The following is an 18458-nucleotide window of genomic DNA, read 5'->3' on the forward strand; positions in this document are numbered from 1 at the left end:
TCCCATTAGTTAAATATTCTATTTTACCCATAGGAGCCTTTGCTTAGCTAAAAGATAGTTTGATCTTTGATTCTTAGCTGAAATAGCTAAGGTTTCTGGCCAGCTATAACTCTGAAGAGGAATAAAAGCCTGAAGGGAGAAAATCAAAGGGGCATTATTTGGGATGGGGACAAATGATGAAAGGAGAAATCATTAGACATTAGAAGCGAAAGACCCCTAGTAAATAAAACCAACTGCTTTTAATTTGTAGATCTCAAAAGTAGGTGAGAATGATTATCCTTACTCTACATACAGATGGAGAACCTGAGGCTCAAGGAAATTACGTGATTTACGAATGGTCACACTGTAGGTCAGTGACAGAATCTGAAATCGAGCCAGTTCTCTACACCCACTCCAGTGCCCCACTCACTGACTAGACCATCCTGTCCACTTCTCTAAAAACACAGGACTGATCCCCACGGACTCTGTCAGTCAGGAAAAATATTGTTCTGTGGAACGAGGTGTCAGATTCCGAACGGATTATTTCATGGAAGAATCAGAAAGACTTCAGGGGAGCAGGACAATCAGTATTACTGAGTGGAAATCAAACGAGGTTATTTGCGAAAAATCAGATGAGGGAGATGGCGCATTCAGGAGTAGTTTCCTGGCTGCGGCTGTCCCTGCATGGTGGGACAGGTGAGAAACATACAGAACAGGGTGTCCTTACCCCAGTAAGAGGGAAGGGTACAGTGGGAGCGGGGACAAGTACACAGCGCTAAGCAGGCAGCGCTAGGACACCACAGACCGTCCGATCCGCAGGGCAATCGCCCAGCCTGGGGAGGGGGCGGAGCGGCTAATTACCCGGGGCCTAGCCGAGGGTGTCCTGAGGGGTAATTACCCGGCTACTGCTGCTGTCTCCATGCTCGCCCCCACGTCGGGCCCGGCTCCTCCCGGGCCCCGCTCCCCCCGGCGGGGAGGGCAGCCTCTTGCTGCGGTGCGGGGACGGGGAGCGGCGGGAGGCTGCGCGGTGGCCGGACGGGGAACGGTGGCGGCGGGACGGGGGAGGCGGCGAAGCTGAGGAGGGGGGGCGGCCGCGGCCTGGGCCCGGCCCGGACCCCGAGGTACCCGAGCGGGAGCTGCGGGACCCCGACGAGCTGCTCTCCTTGGAGCGGTGGGAGGAGGGCGGCGGACCGGAGCGGCCGCTGCTGGAGCGGTACATGGCGGCGGTGGTGGTGGTGGTGGTGCAAGGGGCCGGGCGGGAGGCCTCGCAGTTCAGTTTCCCGGCGCTGTTCTCCTCCTCTGCCCGCGGGGCCCCTTGCGTGCGCGTCCCCGACACCACCACCGTCACGAAGGGGGCGCGCTCAGACGCCCGAACAAAATGGCGCCGCCCGAACCCCGGTCACGTGATCTAAGGCAGGCGGGAGCGTCTCCCTGCTTCGCGGGTGACCCTGCCTTATAGCGCCCACCTCCCGCTAGGGACAGCGCCTCTTTTTCCCTGCCTCCCCCAGCATTGGCGCCAGCCCCCGCTCTGGCGGCATCCTGCCCTGCAGCGCCTGCCGGCCCGGGGGCGGGAGCTGTAACCCCTCGCGTGCGGCCGCGGCTGCCAAGCGGCCGGGACGGGGGGCTCCGGGGCTGGCGGGCAGGCGGCCCTCCTTGGAGCGAAGTCGGGACGGAGCGGGGTGAGGCCTGTAGCTGCTCAGAAGCAGAGCTGCCCCTCCGCGACCAGCGCCCGGTGCAGAGAGGAGACCGCTGGCTTCGCCAACAACGAGCAGTCGAGAGGAGGCGGCCGGCTCCCTCTCCCCCTCTCGTGCTACAGGAACAGAGGCACGTGCCATGAACCGGGGACGCACCAAATGTAGATGTGCTGGAAGCAAATATGTTGACACGCGTGTAATTAACCGGTGGAATGCCGAGCCCAAAGCTACCACTGAGGCCAAGAGATTAACGGGATTCAAACCAAGCTAGCTGGGGGTTGGGAATGCTCCTGGCTACGTTAGATAGAGTTTTGTAAAAGTTTGGAAAGCATATCAAGTTTCCTGTCTCAAGGTGTAAGCCAATCACTATACAACCGAGTCAGGAAGAAACTCCCTTTATGGGGAGATTATTCCATACGTGTCCATGCTCTTTTGCAGCTTCTTTGGAAGCATCTGGTACTGGTCACTCTCAGAGACAGGACATTGGACTGAGGGACTGCTATCCTGATCTAGTGTGACAAATCATATTTTCCTGTGTCAAAGCAGACAAGTTAATGTTGCAGTGGAAATCCCCACTTTCTAAATCCCTGCCCTTCTTTGTTGATTAGAAGTTGAGATGGGTTTAGTCTTTGGTTAACAACAGGTTGGGATCTGAAGGATGGTGTTTGTAGAGCCCTGTACGGATACAAAATTCATGTTCGCATCTGCTCTGCAAACATGTTCTGTAGATATCTGCAGATTTGCAGGGCTCTAGGTCTTTGCAAGCTCAGCTCAAATTTTGCCCACTTCTGGGGTTTCGTGCCCCAGAGCACACTTGAATCAGACAACTGTAGCTGTAGAAAGGTTTTCAGGCTTATTGGTCCCCTGACACCTTAACAAGGCACATGTGCAGAGGGGGTAAACTGAGTCTTAATGGCACACTACATCCAACTGCCACACCTTTAAACTGTTTCTGAATGAGTGCACTGCTATACTAATTCAGGAAATACACTTAAATGTGTAAACCATCAAAGCATGCACAACACACAGCACCCTGCATAATCATGTGAATTTATTTCTGTTATCCTTCTCCACCCTACCCACTACTCTCTCAAAGTTTGTTAAGATTCACTTGTGACTTTTGACTACATTGCATGTATTTGTACAGTGCCCAACATAAAGGGACTCTGATCCTAACTGAGATTAAGTGTGCAACACAATAGAACTAATTAATAATAAGGAAAATGACCAGGTAAATAATTTCTAACTAATTATTTCTGTAGAGCTCAGAATCTTTCAAACTCAGCAATGCACTGAGTAGTGCTCTGTGACAATGTTATGAAACCGCTACAGCACTTAAAATTTGCAACCAGGACGATGTAATAGGTACAAATATACTTCGTTTATTAATTTAAAAAAAACATTTTCATGTCTGAAAGTCAAGGAAAGATGCGAGCCACAAACTTTAAAAATGCAAAAATAGACTCCAGTGATGGAGAAAAATGTCCTTTTTTGGTTTCCAGCTGCCTGAATATTTGTTCCATCCCTTTGCTTTCCTCAGAACAGTCCTGAATCTTTGGTTTAAAAAAGACAAATTTGTTTCCTTTTTCTGTAGTCATTTTACCCTTAAGACAGTCACTTTAAAGCAACCAATATAAAAAACCTAGGAAAGCTTTCTCTCTCAGGCTTTTAAATAACATTCATTACTGTGGCATATAAATGCTGCACAGAAACCCAGAACACCAAAATGTTTATCACTCTGTTCCTCTAGACAGAAGAACAGGTCCTGGTGACTATATTGTAGTAAGTGGAACCTGGAAGCAGAAGTTATCCAGGTGCCATTGCTATTATGTTTTTGTTCTGTGTGTATACAATGCCTTGCATAATGCTGTCCTGATCCATGGGCTCCTCAACATAATGATAATAAAAATAATAAATAATGTTACAAAAATGCAAATGAAAAATAATAAGACTAAAACCTCTTTCTCCGTTCAGATGACAGAACTGCTCAATGGCAAATAAAAAAGATGCAGATACGAGAGATTACATGGGTCTGAAACAGTCTAGAGTAGAAAAACTCATCTTGTCTTAAAGAAGCATTACAACCTAATTTTATAGTGTCCTATTATCCTACTGGGCAGCTCTTTACATTTTCAGTTAAGAAACTGCACTATATTTCCATCTCTAGAACACACACTACTGACCCTTTTTTCAAAGGGGCTAAACAATCTTTAACGTCAATGGAATTTATGGGTGCTCAGCAGTTCTAAAAATAAGGCCATAAGGGTTCAATCCTTCCAGGTGCAGAGCAAAATGTGGATGCTCAGCACTTCACAGGATGAGGCCCTAAGCTTTGTCATGTGATTGAAATACTCAAGCAAGGTCCTTACCTGCTTTGCAGAGGTTTTTGAAAAAGTCCCATCATTGATGCTCCAGGCTTTCACAGGACAAAGGGGCTGCCACTCAGTCTTCTGTGCTAATCGTTGGGAGCTGAAACTGTCCTTTGGAACCCTGAGGCTCATTTTGGGCTGAGGAACTTCCAACTAGCTGATGCTTGAAGAAAGAGATTTTAACCAATCAGATGTAGATGGCAGTGTTTGGAAATAAGGGGTCTTTTCACTCTTATTTCTCCCAGTCGGTAGCCAGATGCCCAGAGCTGGATACAAGAAGCCTTGAATAAAGAAACAGAAGGGAGAAAGTGGCAGAAGAAAGTACTTTTAGGAAAGAGGAGGGGAGAGAGTAACATGAAAGGGAATTAGCCAACAGAAGTTAGAGAGAATTAAAAAAGTAACTAAGAACAGGCATCAGGAATTGGGTTTGGCTGACAAGCTGTTAAGTGACAAGGACAAGAATAAAGGCTAGGAAACATGTAAAATCTTTATTTTTAAATTTGTTTTACCTTCATAAGTCTGAGAAAAGACCAGAGACCAGCACACAGCAGGCCCCAGTCTCTCTAATCCCTGGAATATTAATAAGAGAAAATGTGGTTTCTTTTCTTTCTTCCTAGGCAGAGTTGCATGTTTGCTGCTGTGTGTGCATTCACCCATCTGAGGTGTGTTGGAGGTTATCCCCTGTCTCCAGAATTTGGCATTAGTTTTTTCTGTGGAGGGCAGAGAGAAATGTACATTCTGTGTCTTCAGATCCAGAAGTAAACAGGTCAAGAAAATATTCCAGACTGAGCCAGCGAGGGAATGTTCAAACCTCCCCCTTCTTGTGACATCACAGAATTGTAGGACAGTTCAACTGATAGTAAAGCCTCAGCTGGGAGAACAAAACTGCAGCCAAATAGTTATTTTAAGACCATTTGTGGATGATGGTGAAAACGCTGATATTTCTGGGTTCGAGCCTTGTCTGGGTCTGCCTCCTCCTGATCGAATTCAATACCTACCTGTGTTTGGGAGGTGAGATGGTCATACACCCCCCTCTGTCACTTCCCAGTGCACAAGCCCTGCTGTGGGCACTATGTAATAAGTCCAAAAATAAATTATCAACGAAAATAGGAGACGCTTCATCATTTGGGACATTTTAATCTTGATTGGTCAAAGCCCTGGAGAATAGACGGTTGGGAACAATTTTGTGCTAGGCCCTGGGGGAGGGACTAGTCCTAACTTTTTCTCCATCTCTAGTATTAGGATTCTATGATAAATGTAGGATGTGTTATTATTTATAAATGGTGTGCATGGTATTTTATAGGTGAATATGGCACAAGCCCCTGCTCCAAGTTGCTCAGAGCCTAAATCAAACAGAAACATAACGGAAAATTAGAACAAGCCATGATGATATTACAAGAAGATGGAAAACAGAGGGAAAAAAGCATTATTTAGTAATGAGACCCTGCTCCCACTTAAGTCAATGTGAGTTTTGCCATCGACTTCAATCAGAGGGTACAGTCTTCGGACCAATAAGTTCAGATCAGTTATGTTGGACGCTGGTGTTTTTTTTGGTTCTTTTCCTGGTTCGCTTTATTAGTTTTTTATATATATATAATCGTGTGAGTGGGTAAACAACACTGGCTGAAGTAAAGAAGGATCAGTGGTCCCTGAAAACTGCTTCTCGTTCACTCCCGAGGAAGCAGGTCCAAAAGGAGAGGTCAGGAGAGAAGAGTAGGCAGAATGCAGGGCACAATAGGGGCAGCAGAAGGAGACAAGAGATGCTAGAAGGTCTAGTTGAAAAAATCTGGGGAGAGTAGTTTGAGGAACATAAAGTCATGCTTTGTTCTGGATATCTAAGAACTTCTCTTGGTGCCTTATAAAGCTATGAGAAGCTTCTGCATTTGAACTTAAGTAAGATTTCAGCACAATGAAGAGCTGTAATGTTTTATTCAAGGATAGATCCAAGCTTGGATGTTTCATATTTGTGTTCTTGAGATTCCTTTTGTATCACAACATTTCCTCAGTTGTACCTTCCTTGATGAGAGAGCACATAAAGCAACAGCAGAAATCCAATCATCATGTCTTCTACATGGAAGCTGACTTACTTATTAAAGTCAACATAATCTTTCTTCATAGCCTTTAAAACAGTATGGTAGAGGCAAGAAAGAACCCACCAAACACACACACAGTGTGTACAGAATCAATGGCCGGCAATACATGCGTGATAAAGGTACCTTCTGACTTCTACATGCAGGTAAGTGTTACATTTAAGACCAGGAGAAGCCAGGATACATGGGCAGAAGAATGGGACAAGCATATAGATATACCAATAATTGCTTTATGCAACCAGGCAGACCGGAATAGACAAATAAACCTTTTTCTTGCCCCTTAGTAATAATACTTAACATTGATAGAGGGCTAGTGAGTGGAATAGAGGCTCACAGTCATGGCCTACACAGAGCCAGTTCTTTCCTTTTGTCCCTATTTACAGTACAGTATTCATGCCCTTTGGGTCCCTCTGTCTGAGAGGAAGGGCAGGACCCCAGTTCACTCAATCTACCAGTAACTCCAGCTGAAAGCCAGTGTTCTCATGTGAAAAGAATAGCACAAGATGCTAATGGTGGGGAAGAGGTACTATCTCTTGTGGAGAAGGGGAGGGCATAGGGTGACCAGATAGTAAGTGTGAAAAATCGGGACATGGGGTGGGGGGTAATTGGCACCTATATAGGAAAAAGCCCCAAATATCGGGAGTGTCCCTATAAAATCAGGACATCTGGTCACCCTAAATGGGAACGTAGTAGAGAAACCTTGATCCTTTACACAGTTTCTTCTCATCTTTCACAGCATGGGAAAAACAAGATAAGAGAGGAGCAAAGTGAAAGGAGTCCAAATATCAAATAGGCTCAAGTAGGAGTCTTGGCAGTGAGCACAAACTATCTGGGACTGGGGGCACTCAGTATCCACCCTGGGGCTTCAGTCATTCTCCATCCCCTTAAAGCCTGCAAAAGACCTTTGGTGAGTGCCAGCTGCTTCGACTCTCCTTTCTCTTCCTCTCTCTTTTTCAAGGAGCCTAAGATAAGAAGGTACTTTGGCCTCACAGCTTTTACTTCTGCCTCTTCTATCTCAAACTCCCTCAGCCTGATTGTTTTGTTTTCCCAGACAGGAATGCTGCTGGTGTTTTGTTTCCCCAGCACCCCACTGATAACATTGACACTTACTCTCACAAGCACAGAGGACTCTTCACCATGTGTGTCTGTACTGGCTGGGAGTTGGAAAGACACTTGCTATCTACAAGGAATTGCTTGCATCTGATGATAGAATTACCACTTTGTACAGAATTGGAGGGGGCAGCCTGTCTGGCCCTGAAGTTAACTCTGGCAGAGTCAGGGGTCAGAGAGACCTTGGCAAAGGCGTGTACTCATAGCTTCAGTACTGAAAATCACAATTCCCTTCTCCACCAGCCAGAGTGCTCATACTGTGGGGGTGACCTTACACCCACCTATCATTCTGTAATAGATGGGTTGTATGTGCATGCAACTGTCCCATCCCAGATGGGAATGTTGGACCTGCTTATGTGTATATCAGTTTTTTCTTGTCTGACTTGAGGAAGCTGAGCCTTTATCTCATCTGCTAAGGGCCTGTGTGTTTGTAGTTAAAAGTTGTGTCTTGTATTTCCTGATTCCGCTTGCCTCACATTATACATGCTTTAGTCAAATACAGTGATTGGGCTCAGTCAGGGCTTACTTTCAGCCGGAGTCATCTGGAGTGGAGCTCCAGTAAATATTTTCAAACCTGCAGGAGCTCTAGCACCTCCTGCGGGGCTGAAAGCCTGAGCCCTGGTTTGCCCTGTGGTGCAGAAGCCTCAAGCCTTGGGGCGCCTCCTGCAGGGCAGAAGCCCTGAGCCCCAACACATCCCGCAGGGCTGAAGCCCCGAACCCTGGTGCGTCCCACGGGGCTGAAGCCCTGAGCCCAGATGCATCCCATGGGGCAGAAGCCCAGAGCCCCAGTGCACCCCACAGTGCTGAAGCCCTAAGCTCCAGTGCCCCACCGTGCAGCTAGAGCCCCAAGCCCTGGTGCCCCATATGGGGATAGAGCCCCAGTGCCCCCCTCAGCAGGGCTAAAGCCCCAAGAACCCCACCCTACAGCTGAAGTCCGGAGCCCTGAATGGGGCTGGGAGGGCATGGGGGGCTCCAGGAAATAAGTTCTGAGAATTTAACCCCTCGGCTCAATATAGTGGTAATTGATATAAATTCTCTGGCCTAGTTATACTAGATTATCCTTATGGTCTCTTCTGGCCTTAAAATCTATGAATCTGACAACAGGTGGCTGACGTTGAGAACCAAGATGAGGGGAGCAGGAGGGATGTCTGGGAAACCTGTGAGGGAACTAATGGGATTTGGGAAACAATTATTGTTGTTCTTGGACAGCAATCTGCTTTCTAGGCATTTTTTCTGGGGGGGTGGGAGGGGAAGGAAGGCTGCATAGTATTTGTATATGTACCCAGTGTACTAGTTAGGCAAATATTTAAAGAACTCAGATTCATTAAGCTGCACATATTTTACCCTTTCCTCATAACTTGACCCATAAACGTGTTTTGTTGCACTTCTCTGATCTCCCTCCAATTTGTCATCTTTCTGGTAACGAGGTACCCAAAATGGCACACAATATTCTAGAAGCCGTTGCAGTGGAGCTGATTAGAGCAAGATTGTGAACTCTCTACTCCAGGATACGACGCTCTGTATGCAGCCCAAAATTGCATTGGCCTGCTTAGTTGCTGTGTCACTTTGCAAGGCCATGTCTAATTTGTTGTTCAGTCACTCATACATCTCTTTCAGCCATTCCTACTTTCCAGGTTGCTCCTTCCCATATGTTACCCTTCCCCAGACGTACTAGCTGCATATTTTAAAACTCAATTTATTTAAGTATTTTCTACCTCTCTTTTATCTCTGTTCCCCCCATTGTATTATATTTCTCTAACCTAGTGTTTGCAACTCCTTTCATTGTAGTGTCATCGGCAAATTGTATATTCCTTGGGGTTATTGCTTTGTGTGTCAAGAGTCTCAAATTCTATTGCTCTCTAATTTGTATTTTTTATTACTTGCCTTGTTGATTTGACTGTCTCTGTAGTGTCTCTCCATCAACTTTATGGTAGCAGGCATAGATTTACTTAACTGATGAATAACATATGCGATTACTTTGTAATGCTGGATGTTTGTCTTCTGAATGGCACCCTTGGCTATGGTACCCATTGGGAAATCAGATCTCTGCGGGTGGACCCTTACACCTGCACAAAGACCAGCTGAACTCCAGAGGTCTCTGCACCAGCACAGTGGTCTGCTTGCACCCATCTCACTGCAGGGCCAGGGCCGACGTTCCTCCTGGTCTCAAAAAGGACTAATTCTAAAATGACCATTAACCCTCTCCCCTCCTGCCCATAACCGTTTAGACCTTTTCTCTTCTATCGTTTACTTAAAGAGGAGCTAACAAAAACATGGGGTTTTAAAGGTCACCCAGTGGCTCCCAGAAGGGACCAGCCGCGCTGTACGATCAGTGATCGGCACCTGCCCAAGCCCTGCCATCTGCCCACCCGCGGAGACGGGGAAAGACCCGGGGGGGCGATGTTTGACACTCCCCTGTGCAGAGCCAATGGACGGGCGCTTTCCCCTCCTGCCCGCTCCGCCCCGGGGCCCTGCACGGCTGCCACCGGAGCGGCTCCGGATTGACGCGGGACAGGGCCCGGGTTTGTCCTTCTTGGCTCGCCGTCGCCAGGCCGGCTCGGCAGCAGTGCGGCCTCCCGGCGGCAGGGAGCGCGGCCGCGAGGAAATGGGTGCGGGCTCGTCCTCGCGAGCCCAGCGGAGACAGGGACGCGCTCAGGTACCGCGGGGGCAGGGGTCAAAGGCCGCCCGCTCAGGGGGAGGTAGCCAATGACATCACCCGAGCCCCTGGCGGGTGCTGCGGGCGGCCCCGGTCCTGTCCTCACTGCCTGCCCCTGGTGGGTGGGCCGGGGGACCCTTCCCTTTCCGGGCATCGGGCCGGGCGGCAGCTGCGGGCCGGGCGGGTGTGCGAGGCTCAGCTGGGGCCGGAGGGCCCCGGGCTCCGCTTGGACGCTCCCAGAGCCGGGCTGGGCCCGCTGCCTTGGCCACATCCCTCCCGGGCGCTCCGCCCCGAACAGCCCCTGCGAGAGGGAAGGTGGAGCCCGGCCGACCCCCCGCGGGACCGGGCGGGGTTTGGGGAGGGAAGGGCCAAGGGCGGAAGGTGCGAGGGCGGGAAACGGGGCCGGTGTCTGGTTCGATCGAAGGGACTTTCCGCTTCCCAGTGAACGTGTCTCTCATTCAAACAGCGAGGGCTGCGCTGAAGGGAGACACCCTGCTACCCCCCTGCCCCGGGAATTTATTTGTTGGATGCTCCATCCCTACCAGCTTTCCTCTGCCCGGCCCCAGGCAGGATGGGACCTTATTTTTTTTTTTTTTTTTTTTTGGAGCTCGAAAACTCCCTCCCCGCCCTAGTAAATTGCATTTTCTCTCCTTTCGGGCCCAGTCAGGGTTGTACCCAAGGTGATGGGAATTAGGTTTGAGATTTGCTGAGACCAAGTGTTTCGCTGAATCCAGCTTTGGAAAATAATTTTGGCCCCCTTCCATCACCCATCCAAGGAAACAAGTTTGTGACCTGCTGAGGATCATTGTAGAAAGGGGGCTTGGTGCCTTTTTTTCTTTCTTTGCTGCTTTATGATGGAGGAAGAGGCCTGAAAAAGGGTTTAACCTTTTTAAAAATAAAAATAGGGGGTGAGGTGGGGGAAGGCTTTACTTATTTTCTTAACCTCAGAAATGGAAGGCCTGGTCTACATGTAAAATTTAGATTATCCTAGCTACTTCTAGGTACAGAAAGGGGTAACAAAGATTACTAGGGTTATGGAACAACTTCCATAGGAGGAGAGATTTAAAAAGACGGGGGCTATTCAGTTTAGGAATGAGAAGGGAGGGGATATGATAGAGGTCTATAAAATCATAAATGGTGTGAGAGAGAATAAGGAAGTGTTATTTACCCCTTCACATACCACGAGAACCAGGGATCACCTGATGAAATTAACAGGCAGCAGGTTTAAAACAAACATAAGGAAATACTTCTTCACACAGCACTGTCAACCCATGAAACTCATTGCCAGGGGATGTTGTGAAGGCCAAAAGTATAATTGGATTAGGTCCACCAGTGACTGTTAGCCAATGGTCAGGTATGTAACCCCATGCTCCAGTTGTCCCTAAATCTCTGACTTCCAGAAAGTAGGACTGGAAAACAGGGGATGGATCACTCAGTAATTGCTCTGTTCTTTTTATTCCCTCTGAAGCATCTGGCACTGCAAGTGTTGGAAGACAGGATGCGAGGCTAGATGGACCAATGATTTGGCCCAGATGGACCAATGGTTTGTCTTATGTCCCTCAGAGGTGTGAAAACTTCACACCCCTGAGAGATGTGGTTAAGCCAGCCTAAGTTCTGGTGTAGACACCACTAGGTTGCTGGAAGAAATCTTCTGTCGACCTAGTTGCTGCTTCTCGAGGTGGCAAATTTACTACAACAATGGAAAAACCCCTCCTGTCGCTGTAGCAAGTGCTTACACTACTGCAGCACTTGTTTTGACAATGTAGCGCTTGTAGTGCAGACATATCTTCAGGCACATTAAGGGCATGTCTACACTTAAAGCGCTGCAGTGGCGCAGCTGGCAGTGCATGTAGTGAAGATGCTGTATGCCAGCAGGAGAGAGCTCTCTCATCGGCATAAAATCCCCACCTCCACAAGCGGCAGAAACTATGTTGGCAGGAGAGCTTCTCTCCTTACGACAGTATTCACACCCCCTGAGTGACATAAGTTTTGACGACTTAGGCTGTTGTGTAGACATAGCCGTAGTCTAGTTTTCCCTGGTTTGCTGGGGAGGGCTCAAAGTCTACAAAATTTTAATTAGTTCTTGATGTAGAGTCATAGAAGATTAGGGTTGGAAGAGACCTCAGGAGGTCATCTAGTCCAACCCACTGCTCAAAGCAGGACCAGTCACCAACTAAATCATCCCAGCCAGGGCTTTGTCAAGCCAGGCCTTAAAAACCTCTAAGGATGGAGATTCCACCACCTCCCTAAGTAACCCATTCCAGTGCTTCACCACCCTCCTAGTGAAACAGTGTTTCCTAATATCCAACCTAGACCACCCCCACTTTAACTTGAGACCATTGCTCCTTGTTGTGTCATCTGCCACCACTGAGAACAGCCGAGCTCCACCCTCTTTGGAACCCCCCTTCAAGTAGTTGAAGGCTACTATAAAATCCCTCCTCACTCTTCTCTTCTGCAGACTAAACAAGCCCAGTTCCCTCAGCCTCTCCTCGTAAGTCATGTGCCCCAGCCCCCTGATCATTTTCGTTGCCCTCTGCTGAACTATCTCCAATTTGTCCACATCCTTTTCATAGTGGGGGGCCCAAAACTGGATGCAGTACTCCAGATGTGGCCTCACCAGTGCCGAATAGAGGGGAATAATCACTTCACTCAGTCTGCTGGCAATGTTTCTACTAATGCAGCCCAATGTGCCGTTAGCCTTTTTGGCAACAAGGACACACTGCTGACTCATATCCATCTTCTCATCCACTATAATCCCGAGGTCCTTTTCTGCAGATCTGCTGCTTAGCCAGTCGGTCCCCAGCCTATAGCAGTGCATGGGATTCTTCTGTCCTAAGTGCAGGACTCTGCACTTATCCTTGTTGAACCTCATCAGATTTCTTTTGGCCCAATCCTCCAATTTGTCTAGGTCACTCTGGACGCTATCCCTACCCTCCAGCATATCTACCTCTCCCCAACAGCTTAGTGTCATCTGTGAACTTGCTGAGGGTGCAATCTATCCCATCATCCAGATCATTAACAAAGATGTTGAACAAAACTGGCCCCAGGACCGACCCCCTGGGGTACTCCGCTTGATACTGGCTGCCAACTAGACATTGAGCCGTTGATCACTACCCATTGAGCCCAACAGTCTAGCCAGTTTTCTATCCACCTTATAGTCCATTCATCCTATCCATACTTTTTTTAAATAGGCGCTAACAAAAACCCAGTGTTTAAAACAGTGACTAAAATGCCCTTTCCCTTAATTACTGCAGCTTTCACTCTTTTAACTGTTGTAATGTCATGCTGTCATGTTTCACTAGTTCTCCAGTTGTCAACCTTATCATGATGCACAGGACCAGAATTGCTAATATAAAAGAACCCTTTTCATAACAAAACATTTCCAGGCCCCTGTACGTATCAGTAAGAGGCAAAAAATGAGCACAAGTTCAATCTTTTTTCCTTTGTAGGTAATCTATAAATTCCCTTGGCAGTTTCAATTGGAATAGGATTCTCTTCTGCTTCCTGTTCTAAAGCGTTGCATAATATTGCTGTGCGCTGTTAAAGAACTGCTGTTTTCCACTCCAGGCATAGTCACATAGCGGTCATTGGGAGAGTTGTACGAATAACTGACTTTTCAGTTCATTGGCCATTCCAGAAAATCGGGGGGAGAGGGAATTATTGTGGGTTGACCCAAAACAAAAACAAAAAAATCTAATTTTTAGTGAACCAAAAAGTTGGGGGAAAATGTTGTTTTGGGTCAAACAAAATGTTTTGTTTTCAATATTTTCAATATTTTTTATTTTTTATAAAATTGAAGTGAATTTAGAAACAAAAAGTTGTTTTGAATTGAAACATCAAAATGTTTCATTTCAAAAATGTCAAAACAATGTTTTGATCTTTTGTGGATTTGGCGGGGGTGGGGATTTTGACCAAAACAATTTGACACAAATTCATTAGATGTTTCAAAGAATCATAGAAGATTAGTGTTGGAAGAGACCCCAGGAGGTCATCTAGTCCAACCCCGTACTCAAAGCAAGACCAACCCCAACTAAATCATCCCAGCCAGGGTTGCGTCAACACGGGCCTTAAAAACCTCTAAGGATGGAGATTCCACCACCTCCCTAGGTTTCCATCAACCTGAATCTACAATTTTCAGCAAAAAAAAGCTTCACATGAAAAATTTCATCTGGCTATAGTCATGGATGAAGTTAATCCTGTGTGTGGCTTACCTATTTCATGGGGATAAGGGGAAGGCAGTAAAGTGTAATAAATGTTTGTAAAATTGTTTGAGATCTTCATAACAAGGGACCTGCAGTGTGGCAAGGAGTTTATTATTAATAAAGGAGGAATCTTCCTTTCCTATCTCAAGCTGTGTTTGATTTAGTTGTGTGCCTACTCATTCTCTTTCCTGTTTTCTTCCCTAGGAGCTCCCTGGCTGTTGCACTTGGCTCCTAAGAGAAGATGGAAGAGATCCTGGCTGATCTGTGTGGTACCAGGCCGGAAGACCCACTTCCTGTGTGGGTCCATGGTAGTGTTGGTCACTGCTTTAACCAGCTGATTTTGAATGTTGTCCCTCACACAATCCTTGCTTTAGTAAGCGCCTGCTACCTCGGCACTCCAAGGTACGGTAGCCATCTGTGTCTCTTCTTCATTGTAATGAAGAATGTGGGAAAAGGCTCCTGGATGGTGGAAATCATTTCTCTCTGTGCCACGTGGCAGCTGCCTGCAGGAAACATTCACAGTCTTGTGTTTACTCCCTTTTGGGAGGAGTGCTGGAGCATATGCAGAGTTAAAAGGACTATTCAGTCCTGTTTAGTCCATCCGTATCTCTCAGGGCCAGTGTAGAATCTAGCCCTATAGTTTATTCCCCAGGGTTTTGTCCAGTTCAGTTTCAGATATTCCAACCAATGGAGATTCCACCGTTTCCCTTGGGGAGATGATGCCCAAGCCTAATTGTCGCTAATATTTCCTGATAATCAGCTGACATATTCCCTTTTGAAAAAGTTATATTTATCCTGTGTTTGTGTTTTGTTGCATTACACACCATAGCTAAGCCAGTTGTACTTCTTTTCTCCTTCCTCTTAATTCAGTGGTTCTCAAACTTTTGTACTGGTGACCCCTTTCACACAGCAAGCCTCTGAGTGCAACCCCCCCCCATAAATTAAAAACACTTTTTTAATATATTTAACAGTATTATAAATGCTGGAGGTGAAGCAGGGTTTGGGGTGGAGGCTGACAGCTAGTGACCCCCCATGTAATAACCTCGTGACCCCGTGAGGGGTCACAACCCCCAGTCTGAGAACCCCTGTCCTAGTTATACCTTAGGTACCACCCTAAACAATTCCTCCTGCTCCTTTCATAATTGTAGGTGGTTATCATGTCCCTCCTGAATCATTTCTTAGCCAAGCACATATATTCTCTGTATCTCACTCCCTCCAGTCCCTTAGGTTGTATTATTTTTTAAAACAAGAAAAGTCCTACATGTTGCTGGGTTCTAAATTACCTGTAACCTCTCGAGAAAGATCTGTTCATCATTGTGGACAGCTCAGTGAAAACATCTGCTCAATTTGCAGTGATAGATTGTTAAACAAATACATCCTTAATTCTGTATAAGGGATTGGATAGAGAAAAATATTATAATGCCATTACACTAATCAGTTTCCTCACCTGGAAGTATTGTATATAGCTGCTGTCGCTATATTCTCAAAAAAGATTGAGTAGAAATAGAGGGAGTTCAGAGACTAGTGATCAGAAGGATTAGAGGCCTGAAAAAAACTTCTGTATGAAAAGAGATTGAAATTATTTAGGTTAGAGAGGATATAAATACAACATGGCATTGAGAGAATATACAAAGTAATAAATGGTGTACAGAAATTATATTATGGTTTCCTATTTACTCTTTCTCATAATTCACAAACAAGAGAATGGTCAATGAAATTGAAAGGCCACAAATATATTACTGATAAGGAAATTGTTATGTGGTGGATAATTAGCCAGTGAAACTCTTTGCCACAAGACATCACGGAGGTCAAAAGCTTAGGAGGAATCAAAAAAGAATCAGAAATTTGTATGAAGAACGTGAACATCCAGAGTTATATTAGAGAGGATAAAAATATATATTTAGCAGGGATTTAAACCATCCTGGTTCAGGACCTAATTCAACCACCAAGTATCACAGGTTAGGAAGAAATTTCCCCATAAATGTCAACTGTGGGGTTTCTTGCATCTTTCTTTGAGGTATGTGCTACTGGCCACTGTCAGAGACAAGATACCAGAGTATATTGACACATGATCTGATCAGGTGTGGCAATTTTTATCTTCCTAAAAAGCTCTGAATGGGACACAGAGCCTGCCACCCTCTGTATGGGTGAGAACTAGGGGTGACTGGATAGTTGTGGGAAGAGAAGAGGAGGAGTGAGTCAGAGGTGATGGAATGGTAGCTGGCTCCACTCTGAAGCTTTCACTACCTTTCTCTCCACTAGATCTCCTGTGCCAGGGGCTTCCCACAGACCTGGCTGGAAATGCAGAATTGCTGCCTCCTTCGTACTCACTGGCCTCCCCATCCTTGATATAATCTCAGCAGCCATCACTCAACAGGAGTTGGGTACCCTGTATCTGGTAGTGCTGGCAAGTGGCATTGCTCTGCTGGCATGGCTCACTCATAGCCTGGCACTCCTCATGCTTTACAGGTCCACGTACGGCTCCTCCCGTGGCCCTGCAGCCATGGTGCTCCTAGCCCTCTTCCCTGTCCCTGCCCTTATCATCACACTGGTATGGTACTGCCAGAATGGGGTGGCCTGGCCCCACCTCCATGCTGCTCACATCTGCAGACTCTCCATCCTCTGCCTGCAGTTGGCCTCTCTACTTATCTATGTGATCGGGTATATTACTCCTGTTGCCAGCAGGCAAGTTTTTTGCTCCATCAATGACTCCTGGCAGCGTGAACCTCTCATCACAGAGTCAGGGATCCCAGCGCCTAACTGGCAGGAAGTGGCAGAGGATGGTGAAAGCTGGCTCTCGCGCTTTTCTTATGCTTGGATGAACCCTCTTATGAAGCGTGGCTATCAGTGGATGCTGAATCGGCCACAGGATGTCTATCTGCTACCTCGACGGCTCCAGGCTGCCAGGGTCCATGACCATTTCTACTCCTGCTGGCAGGAAAAGGCAGCTCTCATCCAAGAGGAGGAAGATACAATGTCTTCCACTAGCCCAATTGTCACCAAAAGTGATGGGAGTGGAGATGCCTCCCCCTCTTCAGGGAGCCGCTGTGATGCCCAGCAGGCTGTGCAACTCCTCTCAGTGCTGCATGCAGCCTTTGGGCTCCGCTACTACTCCCTAGGGCTCCTCAAACTGGCTGGCAGCCTGTTGGGTTTCTCAGGTCCCCTGCTCCTGAACCTGCTCGTTAGCTTCATGGAGTCACACCAGGAGCCTCTGAGCCATGGGGTGCTGTATGCCCTTGGCCTCTTTGCTGGCTCCTTCCTGGGTGCTCTCTTGCGGAACCAGTTCAGCTATGAGGTGAATAAGGTGATGCTGACGGTGCGTGCGGCAGTCATCTCTGCCATCTATCGCAAGGCTCTGCGGGTTAGCGGCAGCAGTCTGGCTGGCTTCACCATGGGTGAGATTGTCAACTTCATGAGCACAGACACCGATCGGCTGGTCAACTTTTGCGTCAGCTTCCATGAGGTGTGGAGTCTCCCTTTCCAGTTTGCCATCACCCTCTACCTCCTCTACCAGCAGGTGGGGGTGGCCTTCCTGGGAGGCCTGGCCCTGGCCCTGCTGCTTGTGCCTGTCAACAAGGTCATAGCAAACCGTATCATGGAGAACAACAAGGAGATGCTGAAGCACAAAGACACACGAGTTAAGGTGAGGCAGTCTTTGGGTTCACTGCTGCATTTTCTTCCTGGTCATTCTTAGAACTTTGGCTACATATTGTGGAACCCATTTAATGAGCTGGGACCTCGAAAACCCTGATGGGAGAGCAGAAAGGTGAGATACCCGAGGAGCTCAGTGCAAAGCAATGTCATTGTGATTCCACCTAGAGGGAAGTTGTTCTGTAATATCATTCTCAGGTGTTCCATTGCCTCCCTGGCATGTTCAGTCTCTCCAATAGATCCCTGTCCTGTGAGTAGCAGTTACTGTGGAACCCAGGGCCCATTCCTTTGAGACGCTCCCATCCCATCTTCCCGCTGATGCCTTCTAATTCTGGGACCCCTGCCCACTGCTGGTTCAAAGTGCGTGCATGCATTCACCTTTGTATGGTGGGTTTGTGCCTCTCTGATTTGGCACCCTCAGAGTCAGTGTCATCCACTTTCTTGCTTCTGCCATGTGAGCATCTCCACCACTGACTCTTCCCTCTTGGGATTACTATCCAAGTGTCCTGGGCTCCAGAGTGATAGGATTTTATTGTAATGTTTTAATTTAGCATCTGCAATGGCGACAGAGCTCTCTCCACCCTTTCCAATCCTTTGGCAACTCTCAACCCATATTTTGGAAGCATAGAAACTTAAGTCTCACTCCCATACACACAGCAAATCTGTAGGAGCTTTTGCAATATGTTCCTGAAGGAAGTTATATCTAG

At 47.3% G+C, this 18458-nt stretch overlaps 2 protein-coding genes across 2 annotated transcripts in view; one reads left to right on the forward strand and one right to left on the reverse strand.

Moving 5' to 3' along the window:
- The window catches only part of ZNF318 (zinc finger protein 318), a 36637-nt gene extending 35424 nt beyond the window's left edge, over positions 1–1213 (reverse strand). The window contains exon 1 of the mRNA XM_074949032.1: positions 878–1213. Within this exon, the coding sequence (XP_074805133.1) occupies positions 878–1198 (321 nt within the window). The 5' untranslated portion in view covers positions 1199–1213. The remainder of the gene's footprint in view (positions 1–877) is intronic.
- Positions 1214–3787: 2574 nt separating this feature from the next.
- The window catches only part of ABCC10 (ATP binding cassette subfamily C member 10), a 29448-nt gene continuing 14777 nt past the window's right edge, over positions 3788–18458 (forward strand). The window contains exons 1-4 of the mRNA XM_074949034.1: positions 3788–6278; positions 6869–7039; positions 14305–14502; positions 16363–17743. Of these exons, the coding sequence (XP_074805135.1) occupies positions 14342–14502; positions 16363–17743 (1542 nt within the window). The 5' untranslated portion in view covers positions 3788–6278; positions 6869–7039; positions 14305–14341. The remainder of the gene's footprint in view (positions 6279–6868; positions 7040–14304; positions 14503–16362; positions 17744–18458) is intronic.

This window comes from Natator depressus, chromosome 3 (assembly GCF_965152275.1).
Source record: "Natator depressus isolate rNatDep1 chromosome 3, rNatDep2.hap1, whole genome shotgun sequence".
Taxonomy (NCBI): domain Eukaryota; kingdom Metazoa; phylum Chordata; order Testudines; family Cheloniidae; genus Natator; species Natator depressus.